The sequence below is a fragment of the Clupea harengus genome, chromosome 16 (genome assembly GCF_900700415.2).
Source record: "Clupea harengus chromosome 16, Ch_v2.0.2, whole genome shotgun sequence".
Lineage (NCBI taxonomy): Eukaryota > Metazoa > Chordata > Actinopteri > Clupeiformes > Clupeidae > Clupea > Clupea harengus.
Window position 1 is genome coordinate 8892466 of NC_045167.1, and position 24530 is coordinate 8916995.

Below are 24530 nucleotides of genomic sequence, written 5' to 3' on the forward strand. Positions count from 1 at the left end.
GACAGCTCCACAGAAGTGAACTACCAGCATCTCTGGTATTCTTTCCGTGAGATGAATGCAAGGTTGCTCACTTGCAGAAAAAAAACCTCAAAGCAGTAGTAGACATCCCCTACAGCATAACATTCAACATCTTCAACTTTGTGACCTTAAACGTCTCTAGAAGGCCAAAACACCCAGCCTTAAATACCAATCAGTCAGAATGGACCATACACCTGAGTAATTCACAGGAAGCATAAAATCAAACAACATAGCGGGTAATTTACATGGAGAGATAACATGATTTAGCTGCGGTTTCACACTGAATTGTATACATTTAGATAAAGGCGAGATTTTTTTAATTTACTTTATGGCTCAGTTCATACACTTCAGTAATTAAAAAAAGAACATGAAAAGAAATGTAAGTGCAAGAAATAAACACTATGTAGTGATCAACTGATGTGAAAGTAGGTTGTCAGCTGGCCAGTTATTCACACCCTGCCCTGAATTAACCTTGATTGATATGAATGAAATGACAAGGTCAGGGAGCTCCTACATGGGCGCTTCTGCTGATGTGTGCACGGAGCCGGTGTCACAGTGGCAGGAAGTGATGTGTCTGTAATTGAAAGGAGTCGGCTTGTGTCCACACGTCAGGTCGACCACACGCTCCTCCCAGGTGGACTCCTGGCACAGAGGACACGCCCTCTCAAGCTGCAGGACTCCGCCCTCTTGCTGCCACCTGTGGACAAAGAGGTGGTCAGTCAGTCAGCTCACCTGGCCTCAGGTGACTACAGGTGAGTCACACACAATCTAAAACCCATCACAAATAAACACACTAATAGTCCGCACATGAGTTTCGCATGCACTTACACACCTCACAAACACACATCTCACTCTCATATTGCACATCACTCACATTCACTCAAACACTCACTAACACCCCTCACACATAATGACATGGTGTGAGTCAACCTCACCTGGAGCGATCCTCACACTGTCCCTCACAGGTGGGCAGCTGCACGGAGGTGAAGCAGGAGCCCACTGTCAGTTTCACCCGGGTGAGACGCAGGGCGCAGGTGTGGTTACCTGGTGGACGAGAGGATGAGTGGATGCTCTTGAGGTGCCACTCAAAAACTGACCAATAAACTCCCTATCCCTGTTCCTGTCCAGGCTCAGCTAGAAGAATTCCCCCTTTACAATCCGCAATATACACTTTACACTGTTTGTCAATTTCAGCAAATTGTTCCTCACAGTCTTATAAGTGTTTGTTGTGCATGTGTACTCCAGGGATCCTGTACAGTCCTGGTGCTCTAAATGGGAAACAGACCAAGTGGCTCAGTCTGAGCCATACACTATTCCAGCCAATCAACATGTTGCTTCATCAAAATTTGATTGGCTGTTGAGCTCTAATATCAACAACCTTTCACCTGAATTGGGGACGGTACCTTCTGTAGTTTCTTCCTGTTAAAAGTTTTTTTTTGCCACTGTGTTTGCTTGTTGTGTTTGCTGTTTGCTTGCTCTGGATGGCTCTGATAAGGCCAATTTATAGTGCAAAAAGAATTCCCACTCCAGACGACAAGTGTCGGTATGTGTCTGCTAGAGTGTCCCAAGCTTGTCGAGCACAACAAAAACTGTGAAAGGGTTGAACGTTTTTGTCTGACTGGATGAGAAGGGATTTGATGGATGTTTTGTCTTGTTGACATGTATACGGCTATCTGTCTAGTTCATATTTTTGACATCCTAGGTAGCTAGCAGTATCAGCTGTAAAGTTAATTGTTGTAAGTTAGCTAGGTAGCTGAGTTGCCATAGAAATGACATGTTCTGTTCTAAGCCAGTTGCTATGTGCTATGCCGTTGCCAAACCCTCTTCATTTTTGTTGAGTGACACTTATCGCCTGGACTATAAATTTACCTTTACAGTAGAGCCATACCTCTGCCTTCCTTAAATGGGTAGATAATGAATGACATCAAACCTATCAGATGACCTTTTGGAAAAGAGTAGAGGAAATAAGCCCCCCACATTCACCAGCTGGCCCCCACTTACATGTATAACAGCAGTGATGCTCATCCCAGACACGAAGCTCCTGCAGATGCACACAAACACACACACACACACACACACACACACACACACACACACACACACACACTTATTAACTTTGGTGTCCTGTAGGTGTACTAGTTTGTGTACTAGTAGTTCTCATTCATTCTCTCGTGCATTCTGTCATTCTTTTCTTTCAACTATCCTCTTATACACTCACTCGTTCTCTCATGTTCTCTCTCACTCGTTCTCTATTGTTCTCTCTCACTCGTTCTCTCATGTTCTCTCTCACTTGTTCTTTAAATCCTTCTCTCATTCTTTCTCTCTCCCCCATCCTCTTCCCTGTTCTCTGACTCATTCTTTCATTCATTCTCTGACTCATTCTTTCATTCATTATTTGACTCATTCTTTCATTCATTCACTGACTCATTCTCTCATTCATTCACTCACTCCTTCTTTCATTCATTCTCTGACTCATTCTTTCATTCATTATTTGACTCATTCTTTCATTCATTATTTGACTCATTCATTAATTCATTGTTTGACTCATTCATTCATTCATTCTCCCCCCCATCCTCCATCTCTGACTCGTTCTTAGCTTTGTCGGACTCAACCTCACCTTCCACTGCAGTAGTCATCCAGTTGGCCTTGGCATTCGTGGTACATCATCCCACCTGGACATTGTATGTCTGAAAATGAAACAGGATACACTGTATCAGGGATGTGAATAAGACCATGATCTCATTCACTATGAGTTGTACCATCACCCCTTGCCTAACCCTTGCTTATTCCATTCCTGACCCTTGCTGACATAAGGACAAATGCACATAGAAAATGCCTGGTGTGTACTGTAAGCCACATTAATCACACTACTGATGTTTTATAGTAGTGCACGTCTCAAAGTGTTATAGCTCCCTCTAGTGTATCCATTTAGTGTTGCAGTCATATTCCACTTACAGTATAAGATGTTAAGTTGCATGTATGCGTCCATTTGTGTGTGTGTGTGTGAGTGTATGTGTGTCTGCGTATGTGCATGTGTATGTTTGTGCATATGTGTGTGTGTGTGTGTATGAGAGGGCACTTACTACAGGTGCCGTTGGTGAGGTGTTGCCACTCCACACAGAAGCCTGCTTTCTTGCACGCCTCAGCGGCCTGAGCGAACACAGAGCAAGACATGTTCGAGAGTCCAGAAAGGCAGACATCAGACTTGCAGCTATGCACCAGAACATCCAGATTCACAACCGCTCCACATGGCTGGAACTCACTGACGTGAGAGACAGACAAAGATGTTGAGGGAGTTCTACACACATTTACACACACACACACTCACACAATGTGAGGCAGCATTGACCCACAGTATCACTTTGTTTGATCAGTAAACATCTTTCACTTACAGTAAAACGGTAATGCACATGTCAGACATCTTAAAGAAGGGACATTGCATTATGGTTTATGCTGTGGTTAATATAACATGTTGCTATATGTTAAGTGTTCATTGGCCTGGGTAGTGGGTCTTACGGGTGTCTGAGGATCTCGCAGATATCAGAGGCATGGAGGGGTGGTTTGCAGGGGGGCGGTGTTGGAAGGAGAGTGTCGCAGGGCACGTTTCCGTGTGAAGAGGCACAGTAGGGCTTGTGGGGGTCGGGGTAGATCCAGTCACTTGCTGTCTTTGCACAGCAGGTGTCATTCTCTCTCTTACCACTAGGGCGCAAACAAGAGCTGCCTCCACACTCACCTGCATTGCACACACACAAACAAACATAAACACGCTTAAACACACACACATAAACAAATTATGTTGAAAACATATCTTTCTCCATTTCTAAAGGCTTTTCAGTGTCCCCAGACTATTATTGGCCAAAGGTTAATGCCATGTTTAAAAGCTCCCCACACATCAGTGCCCATGCAGTGTGTGCCGTGTGTCTGTCGCTGCTGGAGCCTCCCTTGGATACCCACCACACTGCCCCTCCGTGTTATTCTGGAAGTGCTCCATCGCCAGGGTGATGACCAGTGTGTTTGAGGGCGTCAATGAGACATAGGAGCGGATCTCTTCGATGTAGACGGACACCATAAATCCGGTGGTCTCAAAGCGGATCCCCTGCTCCTCGTATGGGGGCCGCACCGGCATCTGGTTCAGGGTGGCCTGAGATGGGACAGGAGCATGCAGGGCTTTAGTGGAAGTGTTTGCGTCACATCATGTGTAGGCTTCTATGTAATATTACATATACTGTAAGTGAACAGACTCATGCTATTGAAAGTAAGACATTCACACCAGGGTTGCTGTAACCGCAGACCTGCACGACTTGTAGTGTGCAATAAGTCATATACACTAAAGAAGCGTGAGTTTGCCGTTCTTATACTTCCCATTTTCGGAAGTTTGTGCTGAACACATGTTAATGCTTAATATACAATATCACGTTGTTTTATAAGTAAACATCCTTCACTTACAGTAAAACAGTAGCGCACAGAAGGGATAGTGCATGATGGTTTATGCTGTTGTTAATGTAACATGTTGCTACCGTGGTAAGTATACGTGCATGTATTTTTAGTGCATGATGGTTAATTTTATGTTGAGTACATACTTCCACTCTGCTCTCAGACGACAGGATGCTGAGGGAGACGGTGTGGTTGCGGAACTTCATCATGAAGACAGATGAAACTTTGACAGAGGAAAAGGTGTGACTCCACCAGAAACCAGTCAAGACAGGACTGAAAAGAATAACTCACTAAATAATTTGTTGATAAAATGACACATAGACCTGAAAATTAGAAGTAGATAGTAAGACAGTCAGATGAATCTGGCTGATACAGTTACACTTGTAAAATAGGCTAGACAAAAGGCTCTTTTGTTAAAAAATAGAATAGAAATGAAGATACGAAATGAATGCAGAGCTGTAGGTATAGTGTGATGAAAGTGTTTAGTAGTACTCACAGTTACACCTGTCAGTTTGACAGCATCCCTCCCGAACCCTGGTCACCTGACCTCGAGGGCAGACTGGCTCTGGTCTCTTTGGACATGTGACCTGTGTCATGGTGATTTGTCCATCACGACACTCTTTGTTGAAACAGTCCTCTGTCCACCTCTCTCCACACATCCAGCTTTCGTTTCTCAACACGTCCCGGCACTGACATAGAGCTGGTGAGAGAAACACAAAAGCAATTTGACTAATGCATGGCTGATGGCGATCATAAATAGCCTTAATCACACAGGTAAGCATTTTGTCCAACCTTAACCCACCCCCATCCAACCAATATGCCTGAGTCTATCCTTGAATAACTCTCTTTAAAAGTTTTTCTATTTGATCTAAAACCAATAAAAAGTATGTAAAAAAATTCTATTATCAGGTTCCCTCTCTCCCCTCCTCTCCTGAGCCCGTGGTCTTCGTCCACTCACCATGCCCGCCCGTCAATGACCACTGGTCCCGGTGGTGTGGCGCCCCCTATGTGGTGACACGGGCAATGCGATCGGGGGCTGCAGCTGCTGTGGTCGTTAAGGTAAGTGCCCTCCCGACAACCGCAGCCCTCCGCAGGCTCCGCCTCCAGGTCACAGGTGGGGTCACGTCCCGCCAGCGAGCGGCAGGTGCGGTTACACACCCGTGTGGTGTAGTCAAACACCTGGTTGGTCATACACGTCACCGCTGAGGAAGACACACACACACACACAGAGACATATTTACACACACACACACATACACACAAACACACATATACATGCACAAACACACGTATACATACACACAGACAAACATACATACAAACACACACACTCACACACACACACACACACACACACACACACACACACACACACACACACACACACACACACACACACACACACGCACACACACTCACACATCGTTACTGCTGTGTTAAAGTGTTGAGGAGTGTACTATCAGTTTCAAAGCAATGAGACTCAACAGTCATCAGTCCATGCTGTAATCAGGACTCTCTTCTTACAGGGGGTCCAAAGCCTGCTTCCAAACCCTGTATCCCTGTAACTGTGTGTGTACACGTCCAAAGCATGCTTCCAAACCCTGTATCACTGTAACTATGTGTGTGTTTCTCTCTCTCTCTCTGTCTTCTCACAGGGGTCCAAGCATGCTTCCAAATATTTCCTCTGAAAAGCTTTAATCATTTAATCTATCAAGGAATGAAGGGCATGAAGGAAGGTCTTTAATTGGAAACCCTCACATTTATCCTGAATTTTCACAAAGCCCTTCCTTGTTTTAACCTCCTTCCTTGTGATTCTTGGTATTGTGACAATACATTAACGAGGGATTACACATGTTTGATGTAGAATGTAGCCAACAGTATAATACAAACACTTTAGAAATATAATAATAGTGCCAACAGATCTGTGGAGAGCATGATATATTATGGCATTATCTGTGTTACTGATGTTTGTGTCCAAGAAAGACTCACTGCAGTTGGTTACTGTTCTCCAGTCTCCCACAAAGGCCCCTACAGAAGCACAGGCTTTGGCGTAGTTGCCAAGGGCAACACAGAGACACGACTGAAGCTCCGAGTGGCACTGGCATGTTTTGCTGATGCAGGCCTGACATCAAAAAGCACAATATATTATTACTATTTCTTTACATACATTCAAGTCAGAAATGTTATTAAAAACTTCTGTATTTGACATATTTTTACATAGATTAAAATTACATTATTAAAATCTTCTGCAGTTGTCTGTCTGCAAAACTGTACCCTTTCGTCAGACACACCTGATAATATTGGTCATAGGGTACATAACTGTGGCAGGAGCCAAAGATCCCATTAGGATCCCTCAGCTGGTTGCAGTGCTCATCAGCAAATATTTCTACAGTAAAGCACACATGGAGACATAAGGGGACAAGCAGAGAAGTAGCAGGTGAACTAATACAGCTAATATTTCTATTAACCACCCTGACTCCAACATGATCAATTAAACAGATAAGACCAAGGTTAAATCCTGCTATGGAAATGCTTTACTATACTACACCATACTTCACCATACTATGCTACACTACACTACACTACACTATACTATACTAATCTATACTAAACTATACTATACTAATCAATACTACACTATACTATACTAATCTATACTACACTATACTATACTAATCTATACTACACTATACTATACTAATCTATACTAAACTATACTATACTAATCTATACTTCACTATACTATACTAATCTATACTAAACTATACTATACTAATCTATACTTCACTATACTATACTAATCTATACTTCACTATACTATACTAATCTATACTTCACTATACTATACTAATCTATACTTCACTATACTATACTAATCTATACTAAACTATACTATACTAATCTATACTTCACTATACTATACTAATCTATACTTCACTATACTATACTAATCTATACTAAACTATACTATACTAATCTATACTTCACTATACTATACTAATCTATACTTCACTATACTATACTAATCTATACTAAACTATACTATACTAATCTATACTTCACTATACTATACTAATCTATACTTCACTATACTATACTAATCTATACTACACTATACTATACTAATCTATACTAAACTATACTATACTAATCTATACTACACTATACTATACTAATCTATACTTCACTATACTATACTAATCTATACTAAACTATACTATACTAATCTATACTCTATACTATCTATCTATACTATACTAATCTATACTACACTATACTATACTAATCTATACTTCACTATACTATACTAATCTATACTTCACCATACTATACTAATCTATACTATACTAATCTATACTTCACTATACTAATCTATACTTCACTATACTATACTAATCTATACTATACTATACTAATCTATACTTCACCATACTATACTAATCTATACTATACTATACTAATCTATACTTCACTATACTATACTAATCTATACTATACTATACTAATCTATACTTCACTATACTAATCTATACTTCACTATACTATACTAATCTATACTATACTATACTAATCTACACTTCACCATACTATACTAATCTATACTATACTATACTAATCTATACTTCACTATACTATACTAATCTATACTTCACTATACTATATTAATCTATACTATACTATACTAATCTATACTTCACTATACTAATCTATACTTCACTATACTATACTAATCTATACTATACTATACTAATCTATACTTCACTATACTATACTAATCTATACTACACTATACTAAACAATACTACACTACACTGCATTATAAGTAGAGTAGATTAGAGTAGAGTAGAATAGAATAGGCACTGTTGTCCACGTTTGTGCAGATGTCAGGGATGTCATGCACACAGCTCTCCACGGACCAGGAGAGGGCAAAAGGTTCAGCCGAGTTCTCCACAATTCCACTACTGGTGGTAAAATCATCACTGGAGTCTCCATTAAAGTTCCCACAAAGCCCTGCCACAGACACAAAGCCCAGCAGAGACAGTGAGATTAGGAAGGTTTATGATATCACTGAACAAGAAATCATTCAAGATACTCAATTACTTCCCCAAGTCATTTGCCACATAATATTTACGATAACCATGACTGTAAGTGATATACTGATACCAATAACTAACTGATACAGAAAATGAAGATAATTATTTACCTTCAGTTGTTCCACTATGCTGTTCGGCCAAAGACAAGTAGACTTGAATTTCTGGGGACATTTGCACTTGAATACTGAGGCCTGAGAGGACTTGGACCTGGACATACATGGAGGACTGCCAGAATACGGTGACTAACGCTGAAAAACATCCAGACATTTGGATGATTTTACAGATCAGATCATACCACTCATGTTGAAATACATTGTATTACATTAGATAGACAGACATGAAGATCCCTTCTCCCACCAGTTTGATGAAGGTCTCTGATCTTTTCATTCTGAAACATCACCCTTGACTCCGAGAAGATATAGCTCTCCTGAACAACACAAAAGAAGGGGAATTTAGACTCGACAAAGGTGGGAAATTATGATAATGTGAGAAAGTCATCCTCAACTTACGTGGTGTATCTTAAACTCCACCCTCTGTAGTTTGATGGCTCTCTCAGAAAAGTGAACTGTCAGTGTCCAGTTCAAACCCTGCACAGTACAAATGAGACAAAATGTATATTTGTTTATGGACGTTTTTTTTGTTCATTTCACTGAATCTGACAAAAAGTTTATTAGATTTGAATTGCACACTGTATCTTTAACAAACTACTTTTAAGTTCAGAGCTCCAGCATATTTACAAAATTAAGGTTTAAGTGTCCCACTGACCTTGGCTGCCACATATGTGCATTTGCCTGGAAGCCTGAAGTGTTTACCATCAAAAGACGTCACAAACTTGGACTCAATGGAGCATGTTTTAGGGCAAATGTCTTCTGAGCACTGCCACTTCCCATTCACACGATAACTGGCAGAGATTAAATTGAGGGAGAGAGAAAGTAGTGACACTTAATAAGTGACACTTATTCCAGGCATTTTTCATATATCATATACAGCTCAAGGTGCTTCACATAACACAACAAAAAAAAAGTTAAATAGTAATAAATAGACCACACAATAATAAACAACCGTAAATCTCACAATCCCAAAAAACAGCTACAGACAGGTCTCAGGTAACGTTAGCAGTTGTAACTAATGATATGAGCTATTAACACGGGGCTGTGCTCATCTACACAATGCAGGTTACATTGGGGCAGAGCAGCTGGGAAGGAAGGGGAGGCAGAATTTTGTTATTTCTTAATTCGTTTTTAAATATTACGGATAAAATTAGCATGTACTACAGCAGGGGTTTTCAACTGGTTTTGTCCCAGGGACCACCATTCTGACTAGAAAGTAATTCGCGGCCCACTGATGTGCCTGCACGCGCGTGAGTGTTTGTAACCGCCACGCCCCCTCCTCCCGCACAGATATTCTGCCTATAACACTTAAATACCGGTATGTGAAATGATCAGGGTACATCGCTAGCCGCCACCACGCCCCCTCCCCCTGCACAGATATTATATGTGAAATTATCAGGGTACATCGCGAGCCGCCGCCATGCACAGATATTCTGCCTATAACATTAAATATGTTCAGTTATAAGGGTAGATCACTAACCGCCGTCACCACGCCCCCTCCCCCCGCGCACATATTCTGCATAATCTGGAAATGCGTTCGAAATATCAAAGCGAATTTATAAAAATAAAAAAATTCAATGGTGAACTCATAAACATGTCGCGGACCCCCTGCAATGCCGTCGCGGACCACCAGGGGGCCACGGACCCCCGGTTAAAAACCCCTGTACTACAGAATTGATGGGATGAAAGTGTACTCTAGGTTACCCTACCTCCCCATTATGTCTTTGTAAGTCTTTTTGGATAAAAGTCTCTGCTAAATATTAGACCCTTTGGTTCCTGAATGCCACACTAGCTCCTCACCATGTTTGGCATTTCGTTCGTCTGTAGGATCCTGGAGGGTAACTGCTGCTGCCGTACACACAGGGACATTCTTCCACACTCACACAGGAGTGGCCTGAGGCACGGTCATTCAGCACCTGACCTGTGGTTAATAGATGTGTCAGATATGTATGGAATAGCATTGTTTGAGTTCAGAACAGTCATGTAAATTCACTCTTTGCGCAGTAATAATCATTTCTTGGTAACATTTATAGGAATTGAAAACGGTATTATCAATAATTAACAAGTTTCCCACAACAGATGATTGTAGAATTTGGTAAAACTATGGTGCAACCGAGACATGTCCTCTTAGAAGACAACATTAGCTGAGCCCAGACTGCTTGACCTCTGACCTTGGGGGCACACACAGGTGCTGGTCATGTCCTGGTCACTGGCTCTGGGTGTGGGTGTGGGGTTGGAGCAGGTGGGAATAAAGGCATTTCCCAGCTCCTCATAGGTCAGCTGCCCTGGACACTGCGGCTCGGCTAGAGAGGACAGGAGACACAGACGGATGGGGATGATGACATAACGCCTCGTCTATTTAGCTGTTTGATTGACAGGACAGGACAGCATTGATTCCACCAATGACTCTACTTGCCACAGCTTTTTTTCCATTCTTGTAGTGCCTTTAAACGCTTGTGTGCTCTCTCCTGTCTGGGCAAGCCAAAGAGCCCTCCTCAGAGGTAGGCAAACAATATCTGCAACTAAATTATTAACACTTTGATTAATTGATGGTAGGTACTCACGGCATTGGGTGACCTCTCTCCAAACATTCCAGAGGATGCTGGCAGGCCCACACCTCAGAGCAATGTCCCAGAAGAACGGACAGGTGACGTGAGAGCTACCTGCATGGCCGTAGGCGTTCTTTCCACACAGGTAGAAGTAGGCCATTGCCTCGGACGCCAGGCAGTACACGGCGTGAGACATGAACTCGCCACACACCTGCAGGAGGTAGGAGAGAGAGCAGACTCACCTGAGTTGAGTCTCACCTGAGCTGAGCCTCACCTGAGGGTACAGTTTAGTGCCCAGAGCAGAGCAGCCAGGCTGAGAGGTCTACTCATGAAACACTTTACCTGAAACACTGCTTCACATCAACTAGTGAAGGCTTAGTTATGCACACCTGACTGACCAGAGCAGAGAAGTCCTCCTTTACAGTTTTGCCTGAAACACTGCCTGATTTCAATAAGTGAAAGCTGATAGTTTAATTTGTTCTTTTTGTATTTTATACAGGCACGTCTCAGGGTATTTAATTTGGTGTGTGTGTGTGTGTGTGTGTGTGTGTGTGTGTGTGTGTGTGTGTGTGAAGCTCTCTAGTCTCTTGCATGCCTTGTGGCACATAAGGCCTCCACAGATTCTCTCCATCTCTTCCTATCCGCTGCAGTCACTCGTGCCTCGTCCCATGATTTCCAACCCGCTTCTCTCCGCTCCTTCTCCACTGTACGCCTCCATGTGGTTTTTGGTCTTCCTCTCTTTCTCTTCCCTTCTGGTGCCCAAGTCATCGCTGTGTTATTATGTTTTTCCCGATCCTGTCTGAGTATGTGTAATGTGAGGCAGTAGAACCTTTTTTAGTGTTGCTTTTGTTTATTATGTCTGACAAACACACAGACATTCATACACACACACACACACACCAAAACAAAGGATTGATTTAGTTATGAGGGTAAATATCAGTAGAAAGTTCACACGCGTACCATGTTGTTGATGTCCTCAAGCGAGTCCTCTACCACACAAGTGTCATCCTCAAGCACTGCTTCAGAGATTAACTGAGGAGGATTGGCTGGATTAGAGGCGAGAAGAACACAGTTACAACACCTTTCTGAAACAAAACAACTTTATGTACATTGAATGGAATTTACAGTTTTTCTCGATTGCTAACACACATTTTTTGAAAGCATGCCTCGTTTCCTCAAAACTCTAAACACAAATCCCAAAACCACTCACACAAAATGCAAAACCCTTTATATATCCTGCAAAAGGCAACTTTGCTTTCAAAACAGTGTTATGTCACCTCAAAAGGGTACTTTGTTTTCTAATGACAAACACAGCCCATTATATGAGTAGACATTCTAAGCATCGATTGAACACTGATGTGCTCAATGGAAAACACTACTATGAAATGGGAAAACACCAGTATGAAGGCCTTATCAGGAACATTATGTTACTATACGCTTACTCCTGTAGTAAAATATAACTGTATAATGTTTTTACGCAAATATAAAACAACACACAAATATACAGTAACAACTAAAATATTTCTTTATTTTTTCCAAAAGTGCTGTAGCCTATACATCACAGCAAACACAAATGAATGTGTAAATGATTTGCACAGAACAAACAATAGGATATAGGCCAGTACAGTCAACAAAAAAAAGAAAGAAAAATGTAAAATAAAAAAGGACAAAAAACTACTGCATCCTGTTCTAGCTCAAGACAATATTGACAATGTGCTATCAGAAACAGACCTACACAGTGTTGTGAATGTTGTTGAATTTTGTGTGAGTGGTTTAGGGATTTGTGTTTAGAGTTTTGAGAAAACGAGGCATGCTTCATGTGTGTAAGCCAGGGGTTTTCTACTGGTTTTGTCCCAGGGACCACCATTCTGACCAGAAAGTAATCCACGGCCCACTCATGTGCCTGCGCGCGAACGTGCGTGTGTTTGTGTGCGTGCGTGTGTGCGTGCATGGAGAGAGGGGAGACCTGTCAGTGTAATATCTGGGCATGGTGAAGTCCACACAGCCGGTCTATTCGTGGCGAAATGGTAGAAAGCGACAGTCTCATATCATTCTCTGGTTCAAGCTTTGCCCTGTACTTATTCTTCAAGTACGCCAGTGTAGAAAAAACGCTCCCATACAGGTATTTGAAAGGGCAAAAGACACCATTGCATTTGGAGCAAGCTCTGGAAATTCTGTCTGGCAACTTATCCAGAACTTAAGTCATATGAAAATCACGCAACATCTGTTGCATGTACTCAATAGGCTTGGCATTCAAGAAAACGTGATGCGTCTCCATATGCCGCAATAGTTTCGACGGCTTTATGGCTTCAGTTGACAGTAATGTTGAACACACGAAACACATTGGTACCTCCTCTCCTACTCTGTCTGTCGTCACTGTAAATCCGTATTTGATGTATTCCTCATTGTGTTTTCTTTTTCTTTTTTGAATTTGTTTCCCTGTATCCTGTGAATGTGTAGCTTTGTTGGAAGCCTGTCCCTCTGTCGTGGCAGCCTGTCCCTCTGTCACTCTCCTCACTAAAAACCGATCCATTGGTGCTTCTGACCAGTTAACTCGACGTTAGAACGAAGTGTTAGCTAAGGACAGTAGATAACTTCAGTCCTTCACCAAAAGTATTACTTTTTCAACTAAACTTCAAAAGTACACGTAGGCTATGCAGATGCTTGTCAACTTTGCGCGCAAGACTGTACGTTATGAATAATATGCGTATGGCGTGACGTTAGGGACGCAATGCATTAACATTAGCAAAGCACAGGCTACCATAGACTGGATAGGTGCAAGGCTACATTCTGTCAGCGTGAATCTCCTTTATATTATTATCAGCTTGTTTTATTTTTCACGATATTCAAGAGCAATCTGGAAATGTGTTGAAATATCAAAACGAATTCATAAAAAAATGTAAAATCAATGGTGAACTGATAAACATAGGCTCATCATGTCGCGGACCCCCTGCGATGCTATCGCGGACCACCAGGGGGCCGCGGACCCCCGGTTGAAAACCCCTGGTTTAGGGAGTTGGCACATGAGTTACAGGTTGTGGTCATTGTGCCATAAGTTCCAGTTTTTGAATGTAATCAATCGAGAAAAACTGTAAGTACAATTGGTGTTTCAATGTGTGAGGAAAAGTATGTATGTATTCCATAGAGTGACTGTGGTAAAGGAGCCGGTCTGTAAGTCTGTGACCTAAGGCTCTATGGCTGCTGGGTGAGAGTCCAAACCTGTGGTTTTCCACAGCAATGGTTCCATCCAGAACGACGGTTCTGATTTTGTTGACGACGGCCTCGACGCGGGTCAGCAGTCCGCTGAGCCCTCGCTGGATGGTGATGTCACAGTCGACACCCAGGTGGGTGAAGTGGAGGAGGGTGACGGAGCAGGACGTCCTCACATGGTAAGCGCTCCCATTAAAGGGCTGCACCACGCCACTTCCATATGTCTTACACTCTCCTGCACACACAAGTCAGGGTGGATGTGTGTGTGTGTGTAGTGTATGTGCGTGTGTGTGTGTGTGTGTGTGTGTATGTGTGTGTGTGTGTGTGTGTGTGAGTGTGTGTGTGTGTGTGTGTGTGTGTGTGTGTAGTGTGTGTGTGTGTGTGTGTGTGTGTGTGTGTGTATGTGTGGTGTGTGTGTGAATGTGTGGTGTGTGTGTGTGTGTGTGTGTGTGTGTGTGTGTGTGTGTATGTGTGGTGTGTGTGTGTGTGTGTGTGTGTGTGTGTGTGTGTGTGTGTGTGTGTGTGTGTATGTGGTGTGTGTGTGTGTGTGGTGTGCGTGTTCGTGTGTGTGTGTGTGGGTGTGTGTGTGTTTGGTCAGAGGTGTATACATATGAGCTGAAAAGAGGTGCATTTTAAAATCTCTACAGGCAGCTAGCCACCATACAAGCTCAATGTGTCGGCTTTCTTTGTTCAAAAATGAAATAAAACCCATAGTGATGACCCCATTCACACATTGGAAAATGAAAAGCTCTTTAAAAAACGAATGACTGAAGAAACGAAAATCTAAACACGTACCCCCAATAATGAAGTTCTAATTTCAAAATACAGTACACATAACGTGTAATCATCTCCTTAAATATGACATAAAAAGACATAAATATGAACAGAAGAGTGTCAGAACATCCTTTACTTTTCATCCTCCTCAGTACATGTAGTGCATCTTACATCCTTAGAGTTATGCACTCTTTGCTATGCAATCTTTCTCTTTGATTCATGTTTTCCAGTCTAAGGCATCATGTAATTTGAATCATGTATTATATTCTATTCCAACCTACCAACTATGTGTCATATGTTGCCGGTAAAAGTGTAATACTCACTTTGATTGAATCTCTCTGGAGCCATCTCGTAGAAGTAGACCTCAGGTGCACGTATACTTAGACCTGACGAGAGAACCAATGAGTGGGTTAGGTTCAACAGTATCAGCAGGGTCAGTCAAAATCTACCGGAACCACTCAAAGACCTGAACAACACAGTCCCACCAGCACACAGGCTAACTATGCAGAATCACAAATGCTCCAAAGGGTATCAGAACTCTATAGCTCTGTTCCCATTACCTCTTGTCTGAGTGCAAAGTATTTAATCAAGTCCAGGTTTGGTAGGCTATGTTGCATTAGTGGATACAACCTTCACATGATGTCTTCCTAGTGCACCTGTACCTGTCCCATGAACCAGAAATGAGCCCGTACCTGTCAGGAGCCCCAGAGTCCTCCATAAGGTGAGGAGAATCACACTTGTGTGCACACCTGTATGCATGTTTCCTCACGGACGGCCCCTCAGCTGGATGAGTGCATCTCAGCTGCTGACCTGACCTTTTTATATAGCCTGCTACTCACGTGTGAAGAGCAACATGAGGAAGTGAACCAGAGATTAAACACTCAATCATTCATCCTTTCTATTCACAAGACAATGCTTTTACATACCTGGGCAAGTCACCACACAGTCTCAAACACACCATCTCTCTCTCTCTCTCACACACACACACACACACAGACAGAGAGAATAAAGCAACAATGAAACTTAAAACTGTTCTGATTTCTTCTCACATTATTGTCCCTGTGTCCCAAAAAGCCCTCTCACACACACACACAGACAGGGATAAACTCTCTCTCTCTCTCTCTCTCTCACCAGTGTTGTGCAAGTTCACACCTCTCATGAACTAGTTCAGTTCATACAAGTAAACATGAATAGTTCACGTTCATAGTTCACCATTTAAATTCTGAACTAGTTCATAGTTTTAAGGTGGGACGTGAGAATGAAAGACTTAACCTGTTTTTTTTTTTTAAGAAAACGTTATCCATTACTACCCCTTGCTATAAACTGCACTTCATAGACCTATGTAGGCTATCATTTCCTAAACTCAATGTTTTAAATTATTGCTAATTTTTCAGAAGGACATCATTTGCACAGAAAGGTGAGATTTTTACTGTCGGAAACTTTATCAGACAGTGTGTAAAAATCCCGCACATAATAATAAGGTGCATCGGATGTACTCGCTGAGTCTGCGTCTCTGTTTTCGCTTTCACTTGCCATTTTTATATGAGGCCGAGAGCTGTTGTCTTGGAATACGTTGCTAGTTTGGTAAAAATGTGTTTGCGATGATTCATGGGTAACGTAGTGCGAAGTCGAGTTAGTTGGTTTAGCTTAGGCAGGCTACATCGCAGAAATTATAGGGGTACTGAGCAACGACATGGTGCAAGCATTCGAATTCGATTTAGACAGCGTCTCTCCTCAGGAGAAGGAAAACATTCGGTAACGTTTTAGCTAGACCTCAGTGGCGCCGGACCTCAGATAATATGAACGTGTGCACCGTTCAAATTCATTATTTGTCATTAGGTTGCGTTCAGTTCATCGTTCTCATAAAAATGAACGTGTTCAATGAACGCATTCATGCACAACACTGTCTCACACACACACACAGTGCCGCTGCTAGCCATTTTGGTGCCCTAAGCATAAGTCCTTTATGATGCCCCCCCCCCCCCCCCCCCGAGAAAAAAAGTTTGTTTCTGCCCGTTTAACATTTTATTAAAACGAAAAAGAACAACTTCCTCAACCCCAAGTGAGGGACACTTTCTTCCAGGTGTGCGCGCGCGCCAACAGCTGACCAACAATAATGAAAATCGCAAGGTTTCATTAGCCATACCATAAACCTATTAATTTCAGTGTAATTTTGGCAAACCACTACTGTACTTGCTTGGATGTATTGTTCATAGTAATAGTCATGACAATTATTACAAGTTTCTCTCAAATTTCATGTTGTTTTCTTGAAATAGCATTAGACCAAGGCTGCCCAATTTGGGGCCCGCGCTCCGATCAGAATCAGAGTCAGAACGTCATTCGTTAATCAGCATTTTAACCCATTTCGAACAGGGTCTCTGTCTCAACGTCCTATGTAACTCAGACTGGTTGCAGTTCACTGCCTGGCCATAGTTTTAACATTGTTTTAGATGGGTCAAGGGGGGGCGCTATTTACCTCTTGCCAGATCCATAACTTTGCAGCTAAAGTTGTAATTCCTGGTTGCTATGGTTATCTAGCTAAGGCTATGGTTAGCTAGCTAAGGAAACTTTTAATAACAAACGATTTAAATGGAAGATTTCCGTTTGCATGAAATGATAGCTAGTTATCTAGCTAATGTTATAGTCTCCTCGATTTAACTTCTACAATTATAATGGGTGCCTGTGACACTTCGTATGAACGAATTCATATTCATGAGTTCATATTCACACATATTAACACCAGTTCATTATGTGTAAAGAATGCTGATATGAAATATGAAAACAACCAGTAGTCAATGTGCAAGCTTCCAATTTAATTTGATTTAAGATACTCTATTTGAGTTGGGGCAGTCTGTCCTTCAGTCGAGGCATGATGATCTCTCGCTACAAGTTTCACCTGTTCGTGTTGGCGTAACAAATGCTTGTGGAGTCAAGTGCAGTTGAGAGGCGCTTGTCTCCAGGGCACAGATTACACTTAACTGTTATATTTTTCTCTTTTCACGGATACAAATAAAAAAGGCTGTGATTGGAATACGGGACTGGAGCTGTCCCTGACGGGACAAATCAAAATCACCCATAATATTTCGGGATGTCCCGGACAATTCGGGACGGTTGGCAACCCTACTTGCACCTAACATATAACATATTTGAGTGTGCTAACATTAGCAATAACGTCAGCTAGTTCGAGGTGTATGCATAGGCTAACCATTAAATTAGCAGCACATTTCCCGTATTTAACAATGATTACACATGGACTTACCTGAAAGTGATGCACGGGCATCATCTCGCAGTTTATTTATTTATCTTTCTTTTGTCTGCCCCTGACTCCTGTTGTCTTTTTGAGGCCATTTTCGAAAAGCTGACCTAGCCTACTGTCAAAGTTCGTCAGGCCACTGAGATAGGAAAGGGCACCCACGGCAAGCTTGGGAAGTTGAGTGTGGGGGGGGGGGGGCACCAGCGTAACTTTTTTTAAGCAATTAAATATATCTCTTTTTCTGCCTGTTTTGTGATATACATGCCTAAAAGGTCCCTAATATTTCTATACTGAAATAATATCGGCATTATAATTATTATAGCTATGATGATTTTTCAGTTGCCTATTTTTTGGTGCCCCCACAGGAGTTGGTGCCCTACGCACAGCGCGTAGGGTGCGTTATGGGAGCGGCGGCACTGCACACACACACACACACACACACACACACACACACACACAGATAGAGAGAGAGAATAAAGCAACAGTGAAACTTAAAACTGTCCTGATTTTGTCTCATATTATTATTCCTGTGTCCCAAACGTCCCTCATTCACACACACCTAGAGAGTCTACCTGTGTGTAAGTAGGCTGGAGGAGTCTCTAGAGTCTGGTTTCCCTAACAACCTGTAAGATTCATGATCAAGCAGCTGCTGTGACCACCAAAAGTTGGCCTGCATAATATCTAAATTGGTAATCTTATCATGGTAACAAAGGAAAGGTCCCCACACTGGATTTGCTCAGACACCTGGGGTCAGGAAGCAAACTTGTGGAGCATTCAGGGACGTACATCACAACTACTTCACACATTTTATTTAATGTTTGGAGTGTCCTGAACATATTCCACCCCACTTTTATTGAGACACAATCTTTAGTTTCATCAACAAAGTGTTATACGTGTCACATGGCCCTGCCATTGAAGTTAATGCATTTTCGCCTGTGTGTAGGCCTATGTTTAAAGTATTGTGGAGCATTCAGGGACGTAAATCACAACTACTTCACACATTTTATTTAATGTTTGGAGTGTCCTGAACATATTCCACCCCCTTTCATTGAGACACAATCTTTAGTTTCATCAGCAAAGTGTGGTACGTGTCACATGGCCCTGCCATTGAAGATAATGCATTTTCGCCTGTGTGTAGGCCTCTGTTTAAAGTATTGTGGAGCACTCAGTGACGTAAATCACAACTTCTTCACACATTCTATTTAATGTTTGGAATGTCCTGAACATATTCCACCCGCCTTTTATTGAGACACAATCCTTAGTTTCATCAGAAAAGTTTGATACGTGTCACATGGCAATACCCTGGCATTGAAGATAATCCTTTTTTGCCTGTGTGATCTGTGTGTCAAGTGTTCTTTCACAGTGAATGACCAGAATAATTACTGCTAAACATATTTTACCCTTTACAGTGTTCTGAACATGTTCAACCAACTTTAATGAAGGCATAATCCTTTTATCAGCAGATTGTGGTGTGTTTTACTGTTTCTTAATATAATTGCAATATTGCCTGTTTAGTCATACTTTTGTAACATCAGTGAATCGTTTTTAACCCGTTTTGGTGTTCCTATTAAATTAATATTTCTGACAGTTTAAGAAACATGGGGCTAATAAGCAACTTTTATTTTGAAAAATCATTTTTAATAAGCGACTTTTATTTTGATCGATCTCATTTGACTATCGTTGCTCACTGAACGCTGCTAGCTCTCATTCACCGACGAGCACCACACCTGGCAGACTACAGTGTTTGGGTGCGCCGCTTTAATTTACCTGTGTATAACGTTGCGTCGCATTAGTTCCGCTTTTGACGCTCGGGTGTAAAATCATAATAAATTCATAATTTTTGTATTTGGTCAGCACAGGGTGGCCACAGGGGTGGCCAGGGACATGTCTACGGGGGCACGGGCCACCCCAGGCCTCTGTGTAGAACCGCCACTGCATTGCTTCATTGGCAGGTTAAGTGTTTTGCTACGGGTCCCCATTCAGATGCGCTTTACATAGCCACAGTGGATCAGAGAGGCCAATATCCTCTCTCCTGTCAGTGTGTGCAGTTAACACTGACTTAAAACACACACAAACATACACTTTTTTATCAAGTTTACTTGTGAGGTCATTCTAAATAGTATTTCAAAAGATAAATGCCGTTTAATGATCAGTATGTCATGACCACATTGTGTTTTTGTGGATAAAACAGATTACACTTAGTTGCAATCAAATGTGGAAAAAAATGCCACGCTCTCTCCCCACCCTATCCTCTATCAATTTTGTATGTGTCATGTACTGTATACCATGTTATGTTTGTATGTATTATGTACATTTACCACATGTATTGCGTGTACATTTATCACATGTATGCTAGCATGCTCATCCTGATACGTGTATGATTTAATCTGCCATGTTCCTGATTGTTTCCACTCCCCTTCTTCTCCCTCCCCTTCTGCCACAAGCCAATGCCATGACTGTTGGTCTGTTTCTGTCTCTGTCAGATGCACACTGTTTCTGACAGCTTCTCTACCGAGCCGCTGTTGCCTGTCGGCCTCTCTTTCGTCCCCAGTCTGCCCCACTGTGCCTCTGTTTTAGAGTGTGTCTGTCTCGCTCATTTAAACACACACTGAGTCAAGGCTGTCTCACAGAGAGTACAACAGGTGTGTGTGTGTGTGTGTGTGTGTGTGTGTGTGTGTGTGTGTGTGTGTGTGTGTGTGTGTGTGTGTGTGTGTGTGTGTGTGTGTGTGTGTAAGTGAGTGAATGTGTCTGTGGGGTTGTGGATATGTGCTTTTGTTTGTATCTTGTGTGTGTGTGTGTATGTATGTGTGTGGAAGGACCATGTGTTGGGACCGGTATCAGGCCGACACACTTTAGACAAAAGACCACGAGGCGAATAAAAGATTTCTGGAGGTGTATCTCAAGGTACTCCTGCAGGGAGTCAATTCCAACATCAAGTAGAGGCAGGCAAAAGACTAAAAAGGCATCACAGTGTTACAGGTTAAATACTAGTCAGTCATGGGAGGTTACATTGGGGTGATAGGTCAACATTGGGAATGTTTTTACAGGTCAAGGTTGGGAAGGGGAGGTGACCTTCCTACGGAAGGTTCCGGAACACGCACACAAAGGCAAGATGGTGGACAGATGATGTGTATCCCCCCACCTAGGGCAGGCAGGATGTCTGCTGGGGTGTCAAGAGCATACATTCATGAGGCCTACTTAGCATAGGCCATGGTTGTGGCTTCCCAGGGGTGTGCCCAGACTGTCAATACACATGGCACACACACACACACACACACACACACACAGGAGAACATACTTGCAATGCGATGGTAAGTATATAAATTAATGGTAATATCAATTTCCATCATGTGTGTGTGTGTGTCTGTCTGTGTGTTTATGTGTCTGTGTGTGTGTGCGTGTGCCAGAGGGAAAGGGTTAGTGAGAGGTTGGGGATGAGGTTTCACAAATAAAAATAAAATGAAATTAATAAATCCATACTGGTGTTCCAGAGAGCTGTTATCTTTCTCTCCCTCCTCTCTCTCTCTCTCTCTCGGTTGTTGATAGCTGTGTCAAACAGTGGGTTTGGCTTTGAGATAACATTGTCTGCTACTGACAGTGACTGGTAGGTCTCTCCTCTTCCCCCTCCCCAGCCCCTGTTTGTATCAGCAGAGCTCCACAACAGCAGTGCTGAACCCTGACCAGACGCTGTCCAGGGTCCTGAATATTTATACGTGGCTGTCTAAGGTCCTGAAAGTGAGGTTGCTTCATCTGCTCTTTCAGTGAAACAAGGCCGAGGGAATCTGCTCTTCCTTCAGTAAAACCACCTCATATATTTACACTTGCATAAGGACTTTTCTGTTCTTCTGTCAGTATATCCAACTCATACATGAGTGGCCCACAGCAGTATGTCGAAGCATCTCTTGATCTAAGTGACCGAGCTCTTCATGTTGGCGCTCTGGAATGCTTTGGCAAAGTAGATGAACGACAAGGCCATCAGGAAAAGCAAGCAGAATGGACCATAGACTGAGTAATTCACAGGAAGCATAAAATCAAACAACATGATTTAGTTGCGTTTCACACTGAATTGTATACATTTAGATAAAGGCAAGTTTATTTACTATATGGCACAGTTCATACCCTTAAGTAATTAAAAAAAGTAATAGAACATGGATAAAGGGCAAGAAATAAACATTGAAAATAGTGATCAACTGATGTGAAAGAAGGTTGTCAGCTGGCCAGTAATTCACACCCAACTGACCTGAGTAAACCGTGATTGATATGAATGAAATGACATGAAACTGAAATATGACTGTATCTGTATGAGTATGTATGAGTATCTTGTTTGGATAAAGGTCATGGAGCTCCTATTCGGGTGCTTCTGCTCATGTGGACTCCTGGCACAGAGGATACGCCCTCTCCAGCTGCAGGACTCCGCCCTCTTGCAGCCACCTGTGGACAGTCAGTCAGCTCACCTGGTCTCAGGTGACCACAGGTGAGTCACACACAATCTAAAACCCATTACAAATAAACACACTAATAGGGTTAGTTTAAGTCTTGCATGCACTTACACACCTCACAAACACACATCTCATTCTCATATTGCACATCACACACATTCACTCAAACATTCCCTAACACAGAATAACTTTTTATCTTTTCGTTTGCTGATCTGTTTGCAGATGATGGGGTACAGCGTTTTCACACCGAATGCAGACCGGTTCCATTTCGGTCGCTGCATGAAGTATGTTAGACATATTTCCCTGCTACACAACTAGATATAATGTTTTATTCTATATTTTAAAACGGTACCATCGATAGCTTTGAGGTCTTGATATATACAGGAGAGTAGGCAGCAATCCCTCAAGACTACGACATAGCATTGGATCTTGAACTTCTTGCGTTTCCGTGATCTAGTTTTGATTAGCAACTCCTCCGAAAGAATCCGATTGGCAGGGCAAATGATGCAGAGTACAACCTGTTTCCACTGCAAGCTAAGGTCAATTATAGCATCCAGACGAGGAATTCCTCTTGTACAAGTAACTTATCGTCGAAGCTGTCCACTTTTGTTTCCGCAAATTACCGTTACACGTACTTTTCTGTGACAGACGAAAAGCTATCATACTGACAATAAACAACTAGTGCGCATGCCCTTGCCTCGAGGGTGCTCTCGCGCATAAGTGAAGCGGCAACACTGAACTGTCTATCTGTATTTATGCTAATATTACAGGCTTAACGGAACATACTTAGCTAAGATTCAATCTTACAAAACATGATAAAGTTACCCCGTATCTCTGTGTTGTATTAGTTATTAACCGGTAACTCTATAGTCGGGTTAATCAAACTGATAATTCAACCTGGTTACACAACTGAAAAAACAAACAAACATGAATTGGGTAGGAGGTTCTCGGTAAGTTATTATTTAGCTAGCTAACTAGCCAGGTAGCTAGATATTTTGCAAATGTTAACTTAGCCTATTACTGACCAAGCATTCAGCAAGCTAAAGATAGTCAATTTTCACTGAATGTTTTTCATTTGACATGATAGTATCTGACCTATATGATATATATTTTAATCTTATTCAGCTATGGAGTCTTTCATCTGATGTTAATGAATTTGTTTTCAGGAGCCGCATTATGATGAAAAACGACACTAAGAAGCAACGGGTAAAACTTGGAATAATTAGTTACAATGAGCCTATTTCCTGGTAGAAAAGAGCCAGGGACGAGTAGTTCTTTGTTACCTAAACTTGTTTGTTTTGTGGTCATTTTCCCTTGTTTCAGGAATTCTTTGCCCAGAAAAGGTTACAGAATAAACTTCAAACTTTGGGACTACCCACTTCCCCCAAACGAGAGAGCACTGGAAGTATGGATCTGGTTACATTATTTATTGTAAACCAGATTGCATCAAAGAAATCAAAAATGAGTAAGTAGGACTATTGCCATCCTTAATCAGCCTGATAAAGACGTTCCCCTGTACGGTTTTAGTGAATGTCATTTTATAGTATTTTCTTTTCCTTTTAAATCGCTTTTTCATAGTCCTGTATGTCCTGTGTGTGTAGGCCATTGAGTAGTGAGAGTGGTATGTTCCCCCCTACAGGTACACCCAG

General features: G+C 42.0%; 2 protein-coding genes across 2 annotated transcripts; both read right to left on the reverse strand.

Annotated features, from left to right (window-relative positions):
• Positions 1-2590: 2590 nt before the first annotated feature.
• On the reverse strand, positions 2591-4898 carry LOC116224076 (intestinal mucin-like protein). The gene is made up of 5 exons (XM_031582722.1): positions 4599-4898; positions 3973-4159; positions 3535-3751; positions 3102-3280; positions 2591-2705 (listed from the first exon to the last, which is right to left on the reverse strand). Exons 1-5 carry the CDS (start codon positions 4659-4661, stop codon positions 2632-2634), a joined length of 720 nt encoding a protein of 239 aa, XP_031438582.1. The 5' UTR covers positions 4662-4898; the 3' UTR covers positions 2591-2631.
• Positions 4899-5406: 508 nt separating this feature from the next.
• Positions 5407-24189, reverse strand: LOC105893995 (mucin-6-like). Its single transcript, XM_031583378.1, has 14 exons — positions 24171-24189; positions 18901-18939; positions 15513-15575; positions 14390-14650; positions 12166-12251; positions 11272-11416; positions 10828-10959; positions 10457-10577; positions 9312-9447; positions 8657-8843; positions 8314-8463; positions 6744-6838; positions 6442-6574; positions 5407-5654 (listed from the first exon to the last, which is right to left on the reverse strand). Exons 1-14 carry the CDS (start codon positions 24187-24189, stop codon positions 5407-5409), a joined length of 1815 nt encoding a protein of 604 aa, XP_031439238.1.
• Between the last annotated feature and the right edge of the window lie 341 nt (positions 24190-24530).

Excerpts from the sequence above, each read along its gene's own strand:
- LOC105893995 (XM_031583378.1), bottom strand. Across the intron at positions 11,417-12,165 it reads TTGAGGACATCAACAACATG|GTGTGTGGCGAGTTCATGTC; the intron begins GTACGCGTGTGA and ends TACCTCCTGCAG. Across the intron at positions 8,844-9,311 it reads GCACATATGTGGCAGCCAAG|TGGTATGATCTGATCTGTAA; the intron begins GTCAGTGGGACA and ends TTTCAACATGAG.
- LOC116224076 (XM_031582722.1), bottom strand. The coding sequence starts at position 4,661 with ATGATGAAGTTCCGCAACCACACCGTCTCCCTCAGCATCCTGTCGTCT. Across the intron at positions 4,160-4,598 it reads CGTCTGAGAGCAGAGTGGAA|GCCACCCTGAACCAGATGCC; the intron begins GTATGTACTCAA and ends GTCCCATCTCAG. Across the intron at positions 3,752-3,972 it reads TAACACGGAGGGGCAGTGTG|GTGAGTGTGGAGGCAGCTCT; the intron begins GTGGGTATCCAA and ends TGTGCAATGCAG.